The 15,165-nt window shown below is 35.4% G+C and overlaps 1 protein-coding gene across 1 annotated transcript in view; it reads right to left on the reverse strand.

Annotated features, from left to right (window-relative positions):
- Window positions 1-7,058: 7,058 nt before the first annotated feature.
- The window catches only part of MSH4 (mutS homolog 4), a 93,639-nt gene continuing 85,532 nt past the window's right edge, over window positions 7,059-15,165 (reverse strand). The window contains exons 17-19 of the mRNA XM_082668963.1: window positions 12,906-13,080; window positions 11,454-11,542; window positions 7,059-7,255 (exon numbers count right to left, since the gene is read on the reverse strand). Of these exons, the coding sequence (XP_082525089.1) occupies window positions 7,064-7,255; window positions 11,454-11,542; window positions 12,906-13,080 (456 nt within the window). The 3' untranslated portion in view covers window positions 7,059-7,063. The remainder of the gene's footprint in view (window positions 7,256-11,453; window positions 11,543-12,905; window positions 13,081-15,165) is intronic.

Genomic DNA, 15,165 nt, shown 5'->3' on the forward strand with positions numbered 1-15,165 from the left:
TGCACATCTTTTTCTTCATTCTTTAAGGATGCTCACTGTTGTATGGTTTAGAAGTTAATAAACTATTAACTTCACACAATCACATGACACCCTAAATGCATCACTTTTAAATTAACATATGGCTCTACCCATTAACTTTCTATACAGTGTAACAAATTATATGCATTTTTAAAATATTTTAGATTTATGCTTTTATTCTATTTTTAAAAGTTGTTTTCAGCCTTAGAGCATTCTTGTTACTTGTGGAAAATCTGGTCATATTAATATTCTGAACTCTGAAGCTCTTATTTTTAGTATGTCCTAAGTTAGGTAAATATTATTTTATATTTTGTATCCATAATAACAAATGTTTATTGAGTTATTTTGCAAATAAAACAGTGTTTGGTAGTAGGGAATAATTAATGAAATTAAGAGGTGATCCCTTCCTTGAGAGAAGAATTTATAATTCTGTAGCATCCGTGGTCACAAATAACACAAGGTAAAGAATTAGTCAACTAAAGTGTTGGGAATAGGATGACAGAAATGGATTATATTTGGACATAATTAGCCTTAAGTTACAACGTGGAGCTTGGGTGTTTTGGTATGTGATACCCCTAACTACTAGCCCAGCAGTATTTTTTTAATGAGATATAATTGTGTAAAACAAAATAGTTTCAGATATATAACAGAATGATTCAATAAATTTGTATACTGTGAAATAATCACCACAATAAGTCTAGTTAACACCCATCATCACACATAGTTACAAGTTTTTTTTCTTGTGATGAGAACTCAAGATCTACTCTCTTAGTAACTTTCAAATATATAATAACAATATTATTAACTATAGTCACCATGCTGTACATTACATGCCCAGGACTTATTTATAACTGAAAGTTTGTACATTTTGATCACCTTCACCCATTTCATCTACCCCAAATTATATGTTTGTTTGTTTTTTTTCCGGTATGCGGGCCTCTCACTGCTGTGACCTCTCCCGTCGCAGAGCACAGGCTCCAGACGCGCCGGCTCAGCGGCCATGGCTCACGGGTCCAACCGCTCCAAGGCACGCGGGATCCTCCCGGACCGGGGCACGAACCTGCGTCCCCTGCATTAGCAGGTGGACCCCCAACCACTGCGACACCAGGGAAGCCCTATATGCATTTTAATACAAAAAAAGAAACAGTTTTGACCCAACATCACATCAAAATGAAACTATTATCAGTTAAATCTGCATATCCTTTGGTTACAAAGAAACTTATCTTAAAAAAATTAGAATGTATTCTACAACAATTTTTTAGCTCTTTGCTTTTTGAATATCTAGGATATTAGACTGTTCTCTATATAACTATGTGGTCAAACTGTTGCAACATAAAGATGAGAACTGGAAGATAATTCTCCATGGGTCTCTCGTGTTTCCACCTGTCTTATGAGCAGAGGAACTGTCTTACTCTTGACTATCTTTTTAAGGATGTTTGTACAGTGAGCAGCCTTAGAAGATAGAGAGAGTGGCTCCCTCTGAGCAGAGGGCAGGTTTGCTCAATATCTAATATAATAAAGGCAATGTCTTCCTCTGGGGAAGTGGTCAAGGAAGTTTGCTTGAAGCTCATTTTAAAAGCCTGGAGTTTCCCAAGCTTGGGATTCTTCAGCTATAACACCAATCCACTGTGTGCACATCTACCTGGACAACTACACATCTTAGAGGATGGGAGTACGTGGAATCAACACAAACAAGAAGCTCATCTTGCATGCTGTGCCATTAGTAATAAAGTTCTTCGTTTCTGACTCAGTCTTTTGTCTTCTGACAGAAAACAGTATGGTAAGCTAAACTGCTAGTTTGCAAGTTAAGGTAAAAATCTTAGACACTTCACAGTCCTTGACAACGAGAATCTGTTCCCCACCTCATCACGGCATTTAGATCGATTTCAGTAGATTATGGTAGACAGTATCCATCCTCACTATCTGCAATCTGGGGACTATCAAAATTTGACAATTCATATGAAAAGGGTATTCATTTTGGTCCTATAGTAAGACAAAACAATTGTGTGATTTAACTTTCTAAAGAACAGAATGGAAATAGCCAAGTAACAATATAACTAGATCACTTGCTTTTCCTCTCCTTCCACATTCGTTCCCTTAACTGCATTACAGGGTTGGATTATAGAAATGCTTATTTATTACACTTAAACTACATTTAATTATGATTGAGCATATTTTAAGCTCATAAATAAGTATATAGGAAGTTCAAACAACACACAATGTATTAATATTTGAATATTTGACCAGTAGCATATGATAATTATTTTAGTTGGAAATATGTGTTAACATGAAGAAAGTTAAAAAAAAAATCTTAATCTAGCTTATAAAGAAAAACTAGATTGCTCATCCAGATGAAGTGGTTCTTCTGGGCAAATATTTTAGCAAATCTTTTTACATTTATTCCCTAATTTCCATCCACTCTAACAGAGCTTAATGAATTTTATCTAGTCATCACTTCTACTGAACATGGCTCATACCTATGCTAGAGAGTGGGCAACAAGCAGCACCTAAATTTCTGGAACTTCTTTCTTCTTCTTTTTTTTGGGGGGGGGCGGGGCGCCATGTCACATGGTTTGTGGGATTTTAGTTCCCGGACCAGGGATCAAACCCGGGAACCTGGCAGTGAGAGTGCCGAGTCCTAACCACTGGACCGTCAGGGAATTCTCTGAAACTTCCTTCTACTTATTTCCATATTTCTCAACATGGTTGATGGTATCACCACCTAGAATCATATTTAACTCTTCCCTTCTGTATTAATTTGCTAGGGTTGCCATAACAAAGTACAAAAATTAGGAGGCTAAAACAACAGTAATTTATTGTCTCAGAGTTCTGGAGCCCAGAAGCCTAAAACTGAGGTGTTAGCAGAACCACACCCCCTCTGAAAACTGTAGGGGAATCCTTCCTAATTTCTGGTGGTTTTCCAGCAATCTTTGGCATTCCTTGGCTTGTAGATGTATCACTCCAATCCTCTATCTTCACATGGCATTCTCCCTGAGTCTCTGTGTCTTCACATGGCAATCTTCTTATAAGGACACCAGTCATATTGGATCAGGGGCCCACCCTACTCCAGTATGACCTCATCTTAACTAATTATCAATACATTTGAAATGATCCTATTTCCAAATAAGGTCACATACTGAAGTACAGGGGGTTAGGACTTAACGAATCTTTTTCAAAGGGACACAATTCAATCCATAACACCTTCCCCTCACTAAAAAATCGGATAAGTCATGAATCGCTAAATCTGGTTAATCAGCACTAAATCTCCTTAATATCTTTCAAATCAACGTCTTCTCTCCTCCACCAGCCACTCCATCCTCTCCATTCTCCTCCTTTACACACACACACACACACACACACACACACAAACCCTGTTCCATTCTCACTGTTTCTACCCTTAATCATCAATTCTCTTCTGCACTACTGAAAGTTTCTTAAACTATCTCGTCTCCTTGGTTTCAACCACACATCCCAAAACCATTTATGCTACCACCCAGATGATCTTTCTAAAATAGAAATCTTATCATGTTATTCCTCTACCACCACCACCACCCTCTTCCACTCTCCAGCAACAGACCTTAAAACTCTTCAGTCATCTAAAGGAGAAACCGATATAAAGCCCTTACTTCATCTTTTTGCCACTCTCTCATATGCACTCTATCCCCCAGCTAAACCAAGCTGCTTACTGTTTCACATCTCCTTGCTTTTACATATGCTGATCCTTATCTAAAATGCTCTTCCCTTCCTGAACACTTGACATATTTTACTACCTTTTAAACTCCCTTGACCCACAAAGAACTGTAAACATTTTTTGTGCTAACATTTCTTATGTTCCTCTATTATCATACTTATCACATGGTGTTTCAACCCTACTCCATGCGTTTTTTTCTTAACTACACCTGAAAAGCCTACCTCAAGGTCAGACATCTTTTGTGCGCCTAGCACCTAGTACATAGTCTGTTCCATAATAAATATTATTGAATTATATTTTTGGTAGTTTTTTACCAAACTCTGAAACTTTTGCTTGAAGTGAAAGATTTAAAAATGTGCTACCAGAGAGGTTAAACTAAAAAGCAGCTAAAAAATAATTTAGGAAAAAGAAAGATTTTTAAAAATCACTGCTTGCTAAAGAATGATCAGAATAGCTTTAAAATATTTTAAATGCATTACTCACCACACATCTATTAGAATGGCTGAAAAAAATTTAAAAACTGACAATATACCAAGTACTAAAGAACATGTGGGAAAACTGGACCTCTCATACATGGCTGACAGGAATGCAAAATGGTATAAGCCCTCTGGAAAAGAGTCTGCAGGTTTCTCATGAAGTTAAATATACACTTACAATATGACAGGGCCATTCCACTCCTATGTAACCTAGATAAATTAAAACTTAACACTCACACAAAAATCTGTACACAAATGTTTATAACAGCTTTATTCATAATCACCAAAAACTAGAAACCTAAATGTCCTTCGGTGAGTGAATGGATAAACTGTGGTACATACAAACAATGGAATACCAGGCAGCAATTAAAAGGCACAAGCAAATGGATAAATTCTAAAGTACATTATGCTCAGTAAAAGAAGCCAGTCTCAAAAGGTTACATGCTATATGACTGGTAAAAACAAAACTATAGGGAAGGAATGCTTAACCATACTCAGTGATTGCTGGGTTAAAGTTAGGAGTCAGGGAAGAATCTGGCTACAAAGGGACAGTACTAAGGGAATCATCTGGTGGTGACAGAACTGTTCTGCATCTTGAATGTGGTAGTACCACGAATCCATAAATGTGCCAAAATTCATAAAATTGTAGACCAAAAAAGATTTTACTGTTATGCAAATTTTAAAATAAACAAATGTATTACTTCCTAGGCATGAGGATAAGCTGCCCTTTTCCTGTACTCCCATATACCTTACCCCTAGACTTGAAGATTACTTTATGTGAGGAGAAAGGTGGAACAGACTAAAAGAATGGCTTTGAGATGGAAATTCAAGGAGTTTGCTAAAACATTATGGACATTTATCTTAAAAGACTGAATTATAAGATAATGATCTATAATTTTAGAGAAAGGCAAAGGCAAAGAGGTACTGAAGAGTAGAGCAAATAGACCTGAAAATTAAAGGATGGATTGTCTTCCTAGCATTCACCTCCATCCTATAGTACCACGACTTTATAATTATATCTGCATTTGATTTGCTTTTCCATATGTTTCGGCAACACACAAAATGACTGAAGAAAAAGTATTTAATTTTAAGAAGATATAAACCCATTTTTATTTCAGTATTCCAAATCTAAAATAAAAGGGATTAATTGGTTGGCTGCCATTTTTGCATCAAAAGCTGCAGAATGATGATGAAGAATTTCTTAAAAGTCTAGTGGAATTTAATATTAGGGTTAAATGTAAAGGGAAGTTAATACATTTGAGTAAATGATATTCAGCATATTTAATACTTCACACCTGTCTCTGCTTGCCTGTTTTTCTTCCGCAGCCAGCCCCCTTCTCCCTGTTATTGCTTCCTCCCTTTTCTTCCCTGCCCTCCCAAACAATGTGCCATTCCCTTTTCCTCCTCAGTACCTTCTAGAAATTTGCCACAAACCTAAATTATCTAACTGCTTTTAGGAATGACTGCATAAAATATAATTCATTTCAAAGGCCGTGAATTTAAATGTGACTAATGGTCAAATTCAAATACTGTGGTGCTCTATTTCTAAAACATGAGAATAGGAAATAGAAGTAGTCTAATAAGACATTTAGTATATATCTAATGTAATTATTAACACTAATTTACAATTATTTTTCAAAAAAATTATGTGTGTATTTCAAATTATAACTTTTTCAATATATCTGGCAACTAATGTGTACTTGGAATGCTGAATAAAGTAAAAAATATTAGTATTACATTTTATAAAATAAAATGTGTATATATTAACAAAAAATAGGGCCCTCATCAGTCTGTGAACAATTTTTTGTAATAGTAATTCACAGTAATACAAATAACTATGAATCTTGCAGCTTACTGAATGTATACCCTGAGTTCCAGACACTTAAGTTTCCAAGAGTAATTTCCCTACCTTAGGCCTTTGGGCTGAGATTATGTGAGTAAGTCTTCTACTGAGACGGAACTATAGAAATAAGGTGTTTGAGAAGACAACAGCTCTTTGCAGTTACTGAACAACTGATGGTCTTCCATTTTCTTTTGTCCATTTATAAAACCATAATCACCTTTGGGTTAACTCTAAAAGGTGGTGTGAGCCACATGCCTGTGGAAACACAATTTTATAAAATGCTCCCTTGTGAACCAAGAATTAAGGCAAACATATCAATATTACCTTTCTGCTGCCTTGTTTACTCACCTAAAAAAGATGGTCAAAAATGAAAATTTGGAAAAGGGAAAAGAGAAGAAGTTGGTGAGTAGAAAATGGAACACCTGGCTATTTGGTAACTACTCCTCGCAGAAACACTCTCTGCATTACAAAATATCTATTTGCTGAATTTCACCTTTTAGAACTATACTGAATGCCAAAAAGTATACTTTAAAATTCTCGGTATCATTCTAACAAACTTCAGAAGCATCCAGTGTTGGAAGTTGGGGGTATTAATTAAGACATCATTGAGTCATAATAAGAATGTAAAAGAAATATTCCTTCTGAATAACAGTGTAAAAGAAAACCTCGCCTAAGTTTTCAGACCTGCAAAGAAAGATTTCTTTTAGCTAAACTATTTATGATAACATTTTAAACCATAACTTGTAAATATAAATAAACTTAACATGAAGTTTCATAAATAAGAAAAAAGAGTCATGTTACACTTTTTTCTAACATAGAAATCAGTTCTTTAAATAGTTCTCATTTTTTAAGTTATATAACAAATATTTTCTTATATAGAACATATAGATGATAATTCTGAGGTTAATATAATGTAATTTTCAATTAAAATACAAAATTTAGCAAATATTACTTTCTTTTGCTCTTGGGAAAAATGAATTCTAGGTTCCTCATATTAAGACATATTATTTCATTAGTATAAGATGTGAGTTGTTATTATTCTTCAGTGATTCCTGAAACTTGTTCAGCCCTGGGAAAATCTGCTTCATATTTCTTTTTGAGATTACTTAAATATGTTCGTAAACTGTCTGGATCCAACTGAGAGTTTCGAGCAGTTTGAACGAGCCTAGTAGCTAGATGGTACACAGCTCTCTGTCTTTCCATCTCAGGGGTACTCCTTTGGCTTTGCTGTTATTGAAAAAATATAGATAAAAATTAAAATATGAATACTATCATTTTTTATTTTGGCAATATTCTATCTCCTTTCATAGAAATAAGAACTCAATGGTTAACCAATCCCTTTGAATAAGTCAGCCCCATCCAACTAGCTAATCATGTACCAGAAGAAATAAATACTATTTTGAGAATAACATTTCTCATGAGTATTTACTACTTTATGACAGATCCTTAATCCTTGAAAACCACTTCTCAATGAAAAAAAAATCTGCTAAATGGTCAAATATCTCAACACAACACCAAAGAGTAATAGAAAATCCACAGAGTTATGTTCTACAAACATAACTTTCTCATCAAAAAGGTATGGGAAAACAGCACTCTGCTCATTGCTATGCAGTATTCATAATTTTAAATGTCACTCAGAGTACTACTCTGTATCTCCTACTTTAATTCCCCAACAGATAAACTAGTGGACAGAATGGGTCATCAGTAAACTGCTTGTCCCTCAAAACAGTTCATATATAGGATTGCTAGAGCCTAAAAGAAAATACTGCCTGAGGGGTAAATTACATTTTTAAAATAAGCAACATAAATTGCTAGTTGAAATTATGTCTTAATTATACTTACAAACTATACTTAAGGATACCCAAGAAATAATGTTTAAAATGGGAATCTTCTAATACTTTGGAAGACCTTTAGAATTCAGTCCTCCCTTCAGGGTTGGGAGTATAGCTAGAAAATTCTACATTCATTTCTTTGCCTGAGCTAGAAAGAGGAAGCAGCATTTTCAGTCTTAACTATTTATGTAAAGACTTAGCTTCCATTCACTAAAGGAAATACAATCCCTTCAACTCCTCAATAGCCAAGAATTCCAGATATTTCTCTACTTTCACTATAGGAAAAATGAATACGACTCCGTGAGGTAGAATAAGATTATCATATATTGATCCATCCATCTATTTGATACACTGATTGATCAACTATCAGTTTATTATTTAAATGACAGTTATTGAATATCTATTATTATCTATATTCCAGACCCTATAACTTGCATTCATGACTATGGGGGCATACAAAAATGTCATCCTGACATGATAATGGAAGTCAAAAGGCTCAGTCTTACAGTGAAACACACATGTTTACAAGCAACTGATTAATCATGAAAAGTCCCATAAGAGGGATATAAAATGTTCAGAGGAAAGAAAGTTCACTTCCAGCTTGTGTCAAGAAAAGCTTAAATAGGATGGAGTACTTGAAATGAATCTTGATGGATAGAAGAGCCTAGAAGGGAGGGCATTCCAGATGGAAGAAACAGAGAGCAAACACATTAGAAAGTATGGTACACAATCAGGTCAAAATGATGGAATGACAAGTAATTCAATGTGGCAGAAATGTACATTATAGTTAAATTGAGTAATGTTATACAACACTGAGGTAGTAAACAAAGGGAGATCATAAAGCAGTAGTTAACAAACTTTAGTTTGCTTCAAAATCATCTGAAGACTGGTGAAAAATGTAAATCCTTGAGCCACAGGAGACCCTTGAAAATCTGGGATGGTACCCAGTATCCCAGGTGATTCTAACGTAGGTAATCCTCAGATTACATTTTGAGAAATAACCATAGAAGACTTTCAACATTAGGCTAAGGAGTTCAACTTTTATTTGGTAAGACACAACTGAAAATTTCCGAGCAGGAAACAACATAAGAACTATGCATTAGAAGACAATCTTGTAGAAGTATGTAGAATGGGTTGGAAAAGAGAGAGAACCTACTGCTTAGTCCTAATGAGAGGTAATTAAGAAGAAGGACTCATAGCTCTGATGGGTCACTGGGAGATCTGAAAGTGAAGAGATGAGAAGATTTTTCAAAAGATGATAAATTTAATTTCGAACCTACTGAAGAGTGAAAACATAAATTAAGATTTCAAGAAGAAATATGGATAAAAATATATAGATTCAGAGTCAAAAAGAAATGAAAGTGGAGGCTGAGGAAAGGTGAGATCAGCAACAGTATAGTTTTTTTTTTTTTTTTTTTTTTTTTTTGTGGTACGCGGGCCTCTTACTGTTGTGACCTCTCCTGTTGCGGAGCACAGGCTCCGGACACACAGGCTCAGCAGCCATGGCTCACGGGCCCAGCCGCTCCGCGGCATGTGGGATCCTCCTGGATCGGGGCACAAACCCGTGTCCCCTGCATCGGCAAGTGGACTCTCAACCACTGCGCCACCAGGGAAGCCCAAGAGTATAGAATTTTAAACAAAGAAACGATGGTAATACTTCTGTTTGGTAGGTGGAATAATATAAAGCACTAGTGAAGAAAGGAAAGAAGTAATAATCAAAGGGGTAGGAGAATAAGAACATCCAGGAGAGGACAATTCCACAGTAGCCAAGACAGGGAAGAATTATGAAAAGGGAAAGAAGGGTAGTGGCAAATGCCGTAGAGGGAACAGGGAAGATGAGAAGTGAAAAAAAGGCCATACGATTTTATGAATAGTTAGTTTTTAAGAGGAAACTTTCTGTGGAGTGATGACAAGATCCAGTTTGCAAGTGGAAAATGGAAGAAGCAAGTATAGATTACTCTTGGGAAATTGGCAGTAAAAGGAAGAGAAATATAATTTGAGAAGGTAAAAAAAAAAAGATTTATTGGGAAAAACTTAACCATATTCATAGGGGGAAAAAAAAGCCACTGAAAAAAACACTAAGAAGAAAAGAAACTGATCTTAATCGAGATGGAAAGAAGGTAGAAAAGTTAACCTTAAAAAGGTTGAAAGGGGCTTCCCTGGTGGCGCAGTGGTTGAGCGTACGCCTGCTGATGCAGGGGACGCAAGTTCGTGCCCCGGTCCGGTAAGATCCCACATGCCGCGGAGCGGCTGGGCCCATGAGCCATGGCCGCTGAGCCTGCGTGTCCGGAGCCTGTGCTCCACAACACTGGAGAGGCCACAACAGTGAGAGGCCCGCGTACCGCAAAAAAAAAAAAAAAAAGGTTGAAAGGTAATCTCTTCCTCTGAAATAGGAAGGAAGAGAAATAGGTGAAAAACGAATTCCAAAATAGAATTCTGAAGGAGGAAAAGGTTCAAGGACTCACCAGGATGACCTCAAGTCTCTCAAAAAGTATAGGAGGTAAATTTTTTTGTAGAGAGTAAGGTTATTGAGGGCTCAGGAAGAGTAGAAACATTTTGAAAGAGTTACTATAAGAAACCACATAGATTAATGGGACAGAAGAAAAAACTATTCAGTAAAATATTCAACCAAAGTTAGTATATACAAATTTGCAGTGGCTAAAATTAGCCTGAATATATTTTGAGCAGCACCAGGAAATCCAAAACCTAGAAGGCTACTGGAGAGGTTGCCCATAATTGGAATTTGGCAAGAGGAATTCTGAAGAACTAGGTAATGAGAGGTTCTTTAGAAGTGAAGCACTGCCAAAATTACTGACTAAGGAATTCCAATGGAGTAGTTAGGCAAGGAAAGTCATAAAAGCAGTCTAGGAGGTCAAAAGACTGAGGAATGCGAAAGAAAAATTGAATGCAGGTTAAGAAAGAGTGAAAGACACAGGAAACTGTTAATACTGAAGAAAATTTCATACTGCACCTAGCATAGTTTACTGAACACACTGGATTCTTAAAACAATATAAGGCAACTTGATGTAAAAACCTGAAAAAGGATTTCCAAATTTTCAGTTAACAGATGTGAATTCAGTGTTGGATCTACTGCTTCCTAGCAAATCACTTAAGCTCTATGAACCTCAGCTGTAAAAATGCACATAAAAATAATACCTTTATTATTTATCTTTTATTAGACCTAACTGCTTCAAGAAGAGTTATGAGGCTTATATATGATAATGGATAGAAGAGTTTTGAAAACTATTTAAAAAGACATGAAAATGTTGTGCATAGTGATTTTTATTTTTAATGCTTACTTTATAGAGATTTCTTTTCTTATCATAAAGTCAATGTAGTAACAAGTAGGAACTGAACTGTTTAACTTTTGTCTCCTATCTTATTAGTAGGTATGCTGGGAAATGTTATAATAGATCAAACCAAAAAAGTTTTGAGAAGTAAAAAGGATTTTCTTTATTTAGGAATTAGGTTTTTGTTTTAAATATTTTAATTATTAATTATATATATTTAGATCCGAGGCCATAATAAAAATGTACACTAAAAGTATTTTCTTGAATTTGAAAAACAATTCTTATTGCTAAAGAGTTTCTTACCAAAATTTGTCTGGTTATTTGACTTGTGATTTCTTTGGCATCCAAGACAATTGATGGTGGGAGTGATGACACCTCTGCAGCTTTTAATCCTAAAATTATCAAGAATGGGGCTTCAATATTATTATTGCTGGTTTTGTTAAGTTTGTTTTAATCAGTATGAATCTTTTCTTCACAGACTTAAATTTCCTTTCTTAGGTATTTATGAACTACTTAATTCTCAAAATTAAGTTTCCCTAAGTTCTGGATGACAACTTACCAATTATGAGATTTAATTACTTGCTAAGACATGTAAGACAAATTAGAATATCAATTACCTCTGAAGATACCTCTGAGATAGCAGAAAACATGATAGGGAAAGGAAAAGAGGTAATAAAAAAATCAAATGGTAGTAATAACATTGAAATTCCAACTACAAATTCAGTTGGTTTATAGGTCAAAGGAAATAACAGGTTTTTCAGGGTAGAAGAAAGTGTAGTCAGAGATAAGCCTACAGCTGAATATTCATCTGTCTAGCGGATCAACGAGGGAAAATTTCTCTGAAGACATAATGGTAGGTGACTACTCTTCATGCAAATTCAAATACCAACTAGTATTCTCATGTTCCCAGATTTTTATTGTGTAAATGCCTTACAGACTTTCTACTATGTGCTAATAGTTTATTTATTGCTTTAGAGGCAACAGAAGCAACACTAACATTTATTTAGAAGTTACTAATTGCTAGGCACTATGCTAGGCAGTTTGTATTTGATAATTCATTTAATCTTCAGAAATCCACATATATCACCATTTAATAGATGAAACTGAGGCTTATAAAGATTAAACATCTGATACAAATTAAGTTACCCATTTGATTTTCCCATTTCAAATAGCAAAACAAAGATGCTATTTTTACCCTCACAAATGTCACATTCATAGCTAAAATAAGTTTTGGAACTTTATGTGTAAAATTCAACTGAAAATTCCCTCAATCTGTGCCACTTTACATGTCACAAAATGATTTAGATAGAAAATATCTAACCAAGTTTATGAACACACATAATTTGGTAATACATTCCATTTTAAGACTTAAGAGTTAGTTATCAAGTTCCCTGAATCTGAAGAAAACAGAGGGATGCTGTTACTGAAAGAGTATCTAAGAAATACATAATTTTCAATTCATTATATAACTTGCAAATATAAACTAATTACATTTTTCTAAGGATAGAAACTATACTTCTGGGACTTTCATGTATTATAATTCTACATAGTTACTGTTAATATGTTTTAAAATAAGCTTAATATATGTAAAATGTGAGTTTGACATAGAAAATACAGTCTTAGATCATATAAGCACTCAAAAGAATGAAAAGGAAAGTTGCTTAGACTGACAGTCAAGTAAAGAGAAGAAAGTTTGTCTTACAAGAATATGTAGTGTTTCAGTGTATATATATATATAATTTCTATATGCAATACCATAATTTTTTTCTTCTGTAAGTCCCTTAGAAAGTTTGTAGGTATACAAGATTGCTTCTTTATTTCTTGAGGTGTTCTTTACATGTTGAACTTCAAAATGCACGTTTTCTACATTAGGATATAGAACATCTATATGGCATAGTTCCAGGAAATGTGTAGCGAACAGTGTAAACGCCTAGAATATACAACAGTGAATATCAGTATTTTTAAATGAACTAGAAAATTTTATTTTAACTATTTAAACATAAATTTTTAGTTTAACCTTCTAAGTAGCTTAGCAGAAATGTAGAAATGAAACGAACTTTGACGCTAACATGGTCAATTCATCTTAAAATGTTTTGAAATTTTATATTCAATGAAGAAAAACTATTTATTATGATTACACACACACGTATGTTACGCTATGGGAAAGAGAACAAATGCAAAAATCCTAAAAAAAGAAACCTGAAGATATTGAAAGGATGAAGTTTACCAGAAATAAAGCTACTAACTGAGGTAATCATTTATTAGAGAAGTAATCCACAAATGAAATAATAAAATTTCCCTCAACTTTTAAAAACCTTTACTTTAAAACTAGCTTCCTTCCATATAAGTAGTTTTGGGAAAGTGAAATCAATGGATTGTCTTAGGTATTTGAAATTGCAAAGGTTTTTGCTTTTATATTTGCATTGTGTTTGGGATAGGTACTTAAGGGGAAAAAAGGTTGAGGACACTGCTTAGTACAATGATTCTTAAACTTTAGTAATCCCCTGGAGAGCTTGTTAAAGATGCAAATTCTTGGTGCTTATCCCGCTCACATTCTAACAATCAGCAGTGTAATTTAGGGCCCCAGGGAACTGCATTTTCCCTAAGTACTTTAGGTGATTTTGATAGAGATGGTTCAAGTGACTTTTGACCAGCGCAGTGGCTTCCTGCCCAGAGTTACTGAAGCAGAAGGAGATATGACTCTAACTCGTTATGTTTTAAGATACAAGTGAGAAACTAAATAGGTGATTAGTGGAAATTTTAAATATTAAGACATTAAAAAGAAAATATCTGACTGGCAAATGGCTATCAACTATGGAAAGGGGGTAGCAGAGGGAGGAATGGTTTTGTATATGACAGAAAAATAATAAATCTCAAAAACTACTAAACAAACCAAAAGGTGGTATAAAACAAACCAAATTTACAAAGCAACAGGAAAATATTTAGAAACCCAGTAAACTATCAATATTTAGAGACCATGTTCATAATAACAATAACATGCTCAAATTTTATATATCAAATCAATCTATTCTAGTAACTCTGTAAACTCTATTTCGGGTTAATTAGACTTAACGAATAATTATTCAGGATCTTTATATTGCAAGGATTGTGCTAGGCACTAAAGATACTAGATTAGAAATTAGGCTCCTTAAAAGTAAGTAGCGGGCTTCCCTGGTGGCGCAGTGGTTGAGAGTTCTCCTGCCGATGCAGGGGACGCGGGTTCATGCCCCGGTCCAGGCAGATCCCACGTGACGCGGAGCGGCTGGGCCCGTGAGCCATGGCCGCTGAGCCTGCGCGTCCGGAGCCTGCGCGTCCAGAGCCTGTGCTCCGCAATGGGAGAGGCCACAATAGTGAGAGGCCCGCGTACCGCAAAAAAAAAAAAAAAAAAGTAAGTAGCAATAATTATATTTTTACTATCAAGCCAGCTGCTTCAGGATGGTGGGGAACATGATAAGACAAGTGAATTCCATGAACACGGGCCCACTGCTGCATTGCATTTGTTAGGAAGTGAGTTCCTTAATCAGAAGCAATTCTACAATTCTGTGTGGAATGCTGTGATGGTGGATAAAGCATTCTGTTAAGTTCATGGGTGGTAGTTTTTGCAGAAGCCACATATGCAGGGAAGGCAACTCTGTATCCACAGTAAGTATCTAGTCCAGTAAGAACAAGTTGCTGCCCTTTTCGTGATGGAAGTGGTCCAACATAATCAACCTGCCACCAGGCAGCTGGCTAATCATCTTGGGGAATGGTGCTGTATCAGAGGCTCAGTGCAGACTGGGCAGGTTGGCCATGGTGAGTGGAAATTTATTTTGCTGAGCCCATACACAACCTCCATCCATGCTACCATGGCCACTTTGTTCATGAGCCCCGTGGGTGATGGCAGGGGTGGCTGGGGAAAGAGGCCGACTGATATCCACAGAACAGGTCATCCTATCCAGTTGATTATTAAAATCCTCCTCTCCTGAGGCCACTCTTTGGTAAGTATTCACATGGGACACAAATATATTTCCATTTT

Source organism: Grampus griseus (genome assembly GCF_964374135.1).
Source record: "Grampus griseus genome assembly, chromosome: 1".
NCBI lineage: Eukaryota > Metazoa > Chordata > Mammalia > Artiodactyla > Delphinidae > Grampus > Grampus griseus.